Source organism: Borostomias antarcticus, assembly GCF_949987555.1.
Source record: "Borostomias antarcticus genome assembly, chromosome: 8".
NCBI classification, from domain to species: domain Eukaryota; kingdom Metazoa; phylum Chordata; class Actinopteri; order Stomiiformes; family Stomiidae; genus Borostomias; species Borostomias antarcticus.
In genome coordinates this window covers 23579375-23584374 of record NC_140241.1, presented here as the reverse complement: position 1 = coordinate 23584374, position 5000 = coordinate 23579375, and the positions used below count along the sequence as shown (strand labels likewise).

At 48.7% G+C, this 5000-nt stretch overlaps 1 protein-coding gene across 1 annotated transcript in view; it reads right to left on the bottom strand.

Annotated features, from left to right (window-relative positions):
• Positions 1-5000, bottom strand: part of camsap1a (calmodulin regulated spectrin-associated protein 1a) — a gene marked incomplete at both ends in the record, with an annotated part of 27922 nt that overhangs the window by 9080 nt on the left and 13842 nt on the right. The window contains 4 exons of the mRNA XM_084442543.1: positions 89-228; positions 496-637; positions 4546-4626; positions 4769-4930. Of these exons, the coding sequence (XP_084298669.1) occupies positions 89-228; positions 496-637; positions 4546-4626; positions 4769-4930 (525 nt within the window). The remainder of the gene's footprint in view (positions 1-88; positions 229-495; positions 638-4545; positions 4627-4768; positions 4931-5000) is intronic.

Genomic DNA, 5000 nt, shown 5'->3' with positions numbered 1-5000 from the left:
CAATGTGAGGAAATGTCAGAAGGACATTGCAGTTGAGTGGCCAGTGTGTGTGTATGTGTGTGTGTTAGAGAGAATGGGGTGAACTCACCTTCAGTACTGGGGGGGCGTAGAGCAGGTCTTCGGGGCGCAGGTAGAAGGCCCTGTTCAGGTACTCTGTGGCGAACTCCATCAGTAGCTGGATGTTGTACAGCCCGTCGGCGATGGAGGGGACTTCCTTCAGACAGATATCTACAGGAGAGATGACACTGTTAGCAGGAGTTCATTCAAATAGCTTAGATGATTGATTGGTTACTTGATTGCTTGATTGGATTGATTGGATTGATTGGTTGATTGGTTGATTGATTGATTATTTTATTTAGGTGTCATGCTTCAAATGAAGCCCAGCCCAGCTTAGAGCATTTTTTCTCCGTTTGCCAGGTGAAGGCCGCTTCGGGGAGACTCAGGCCTGTAGCCCTCCGGCCTCCTGGGTTTGGGGCAGGAGAATGTTGAGCCTACCCTCCAGCCTCACGAGCTCAGGGCAGTAGAAGTGCACCACGGCCAGCAGGGCGGCGCCGTCACACACGTCCTTCATGAGGTCGTCCAGCAGGGGGAAGTGCTGCAGCGTTCGGCCTGAGAGGTGGTCTCTGCGGTAACGCACCTGAACATACAGAGGTCAGAGGTCAACCAAGGCCATGGTGCAAGCAGGTATACGCTCAGCTAGTGAAGCACCATCTTCTCTCTCTCTCTCTCTAACACACACACACACACACACACACACACACACACACACACACACACACACACACACACACTCCATCAGACACACACACACTCCATCACACACACACACAAACCCACCCACACACACACTCCATCAAACACACACACACACTCCATTAGACACACACACTCCATCAGACACACACACACACACACACACACAATCCCAAGTCGTGGGCGACTGCATCCAGCTCCTGTTAGTGACCCAGCAGATGTGAATGGGTCTATTCAGCAGGGTTCAGAGCAGGACGGTCTCAGCAGCACTGAGGAGTCAAGTCCACTCAGCCCAGTCAGCTATTACTGTATATGGATCTAACAGCACTGGTGCTTAGTCACTGACAGGAGAAGCATGGATAGAGGTTCACAACAACAACAACAACAACAACAACAACAACTAGAAATGGTGCTCAGAGAGCACAGACCTCCGCCCATGAATGCATTTTTGTCTCTGTGCGTGTGAGCAGGACATGTTTGGTATCGCTGCATTCGTTAGGCTGAGAGCTTCATGCCAGTTTAAACCCCGTGTGTCTGTGACCTTCTCATGTTGAGATATGGCTGTTTCAATCCCCCCCCCATTGACAATGAATAGGGGGAATTTTTCCCAGTCCAAAAAATTAATGGTGGTGAATGGCCGGCCATGTTTTGGTGGCTCGTGGACCCGCCCCATGATTCGGATCCGCTCCAAAATTTAATGGGATCTATTGTACAGTACAGTAAGTTGCCCCATGCTACACCCCTCCACAGAGTTTCATGAAAATTGGTCTGGTAGTTTTTGTGTTATCCTGCTAACGGATAAACACACGCCTACCGAAAACATTACCTCTCGCCCTGCGCCGTCGCTGGGTCGGAGGTAACAGCAACAAACAAACATCGTTTATCATCAACATCTTCGATCAGGTGTCAGGAACACAATCTGAGATCTCAGATACTAATACTACTACACTAACACTCACTACCGAAGCTGTAAGATCTAGTAGAGTTACTGTGGGACTGGTGATGGTGGTGAATGGTGGGCCAGGAGGCGGTATGGGGGGAGGGTTGGATGAAATCGGGGGGTTACCAGACCTGGGTCGAACACAATCAGCAAATACTTCAGTCGATTTGGTTTACGGAATACAACGAATCCAGGGTCCGTCACACAAGTGCGCGCGCTCTGAGGTGAACGTGACGCGCCGACTCAAATACCCAAAGCATTTGGTGTGCATTCGACCACGGTCTGGTGAAACAGGGTGGGAGGGAGTTGTGGAGATGTTACTGAGGGGTACGTTACCACGCGAGAGAACTCCACAGGCTCCAACAAGCAGTGGGCCAGCGCATGCATGAGGTCAGGCTGGGTGGAGGGTGGGAGAGAGAGAGAGATGGGAGGAGGTGGGATGAGTGAATGAGACGGATGAGTGGAGCGGGTTATGGACTCGAGCCATGCGGGCGCGGGCCGAACACAGGCGGCTTCATGGAGACAGTGAGACAGTGGACACAAACGCTGCCACTGTTGAGGAGAGTCAGTCGGTCAGCCGGTCCTGAGGAAGTCCCCTCACAAGACAGACAGATTGACCGGCAGACAAGAGCTCCACAGAGACACGAAGTGGCACACAAACAGACATAAAACTCTTATCATCATTTTAATTTATATGATGCCACTGCAGTCAGAGCAGAGCTGCAGTAAGATTCCATGCAAGAGGGAGAGCAAGAGGGAGTGTGTGTGTGTGTGTACATGCCGTTCTAATCTTTCCCCACCGGGGGGCACTGTGATTTGGGTAACCCCCCTCTAAACTCCTCCTCTAAAACCAGGGATGCACAACTTCTGTCATCATGGCTGCGGTCTCAGGAGTTGTGTACTCCGTAAGACCAATTCATAGCCCAGAAGTACAGAGTGCACACACTGTGCGGACGGACAGTCTGCATTCGTTTGCCTTTTCATAGTCCAGTCATACCAGCACACACCCAAGACCTACTGTACATTTCCCAAATTCTTTGTCCGCCATTTTGCTTTTCTGACGGAAGTTGCAGATCAAAGAGGACATATTTCCATCAGAAAGCAATGAATTATACAATCTCTGGCCCACCACAGCATTGTCATTCCCAGGATGAAATCTGGGCCGCTGTTTTGAAGTACGTCATTCATTCACTTAAGCAGCGCGTTTCCGGGGCCATGCTTTGTGTGACACCGGTGTGTGAATGCTAGGGACACGCGGTCACAAAAATTGAGCTTGGACGGACATCCACTACTGCATCGTTGCAGTCTGTGCGGACCCCAGTGGGGTCCGGTCCCTGTATGCTATGTTTGGACTTGGCCTTTACACACACACACAAACACACACATACCATACATATCACACACACACACACACACATAGGAGGAGCTATCTGTTGGACTTACAGGTACAAGCTTCCAATACCATTTGGAGGGAGACTATCCAAGAGGCAGGAGGAGGGAAAGGGGTTTAGGGAGGAGGAGGAGGAGACACAAACAGGAAGAGGAGCACACAGGTCAGAGGTCATTGGTCAGATCAGATCCCGCCCCTCCTCAGCGGTAGGACCATGGCGAGAGATCTGATCTCAGAGCAGTCAAGAGACGGTTAGACAAACCAAGGATTGAGGGCGGGCTTTTCCCGGACACAGACCTAGCTGTGGACAGCCGAGGACTAGTGGACATGTCCATGGAGCTTGATAGCGCTAGACTAGACTCCAATATGCATCCTTCCTTATTCGTGAAATCACTGATCTGGCAGTAGCGCCACAAGATGGATGTTGGTCGTTTAGTGAAGCAGATGCTTTCATCTCTTCATCCCATCGTGTTAGATCAGGTGACCTCAGGAAGGGCAGGAAGGAGGGGTTTTGGAGAAGTGAAGCTCTGGACTGGGGTTAGTCTGTGACCGGGAAGACAGTCTAGAACTGGACAATCACAGGCAGGAGGCTGTCATGCATATGCTAATGTGGTATAACATGTCTGTCTAAGATGGGCATTATGTAAACCAGCGCAGAGAAAGAGAGAGAGAGAGAAAGAGAGAGAGACCCTCATTGCACCCTCAGTGAACCTGAAACAGAGCTGCACTTCCTCACCAAATGTGCAAAGTATAAGCAAATTAAAGAAACACATTTCAAAAAATTTGAATCCGTAAGCAAAGGCTTTCTTAACCTATTAGATGAGAAAAAAATGCCTATCCTACTAGGAGAAAAAAAAAAAAAAAAGTAGATTAGCAGCAGTCTATGTTGCTGCCTGCCATAGACTGAGGGACAGGACAGTGAGTGACAGTCACCTGACACACATTATTGTTGTTACATCTGACATAATTTTTCTCCTGTTTTTTTATTTTTATTTTTTATCTTTAATTTATTACTGATTTATGTACTGTTTCTTGCTGTTGCTGCTATATTGACAACTGTTTGTTTGTTTTGTCTTGTAGTAGCCTAACTTTCCTTGCTCCTAATTAATGTTTTTTTTTAATGTCAACTGCTTTGGCAATATGTACAACATTGCGTCATGCCAATAAAACCAAATGAATTGAATTGAATTGAATTGAGAGAGAGAGAGAGAGAGAGAGAGAGAGAGAGACGAAATCAGAGAACAGTTTTTCCTCTAGTTTAGGAGAGAGAGGCCGAGAGGCAGAGAGAGAGTAGCAGAACAATGAGGTGAAAAAGCAAATAGATTTGGGTATTATCTTGGTGGCTAGAGAGAGAGAGAATGAGAGAGAGAGAGACAGAGAAAGAGAGAGAGAATGAGAGAGAGACAGAGAGAGAGAGAGATAGATAGATAGAGAGAGACAGGTTAATACAGTAGGTCGGTACCTTCTGGTGGCTGGGAGACTCCATCATGTGCTGCTTCATCTTCATCTCCTTGTCTGTGATCTCCCTCAACTTCATGTTCACCTGGACGTACAAACACAGGTGTCAACACTCACTCACTCACTCACTCACTCACGCACACACTCACACACACACACACACACACACATGCCCTCACGCACGCACACACACACACAAATACAAACACTCCTACACACACACAGACCTTGTTGATCCAGAAGACCATGGCGTCCTCCAGGTCAAAGGGCAGCTCTTTGGAGGCGCTGAAGGTGGAGAAGCGCTTGACGCTGGTCACCACCCTCTCTATGCTGATCATCTCCACCGTGTACGCCATCATCAGAGCGTCTATCAGGGGGATGTGAGAGCTCTGCACACACACACACACACACACACACACACACACACACACACACACATACACATACACATACACATAC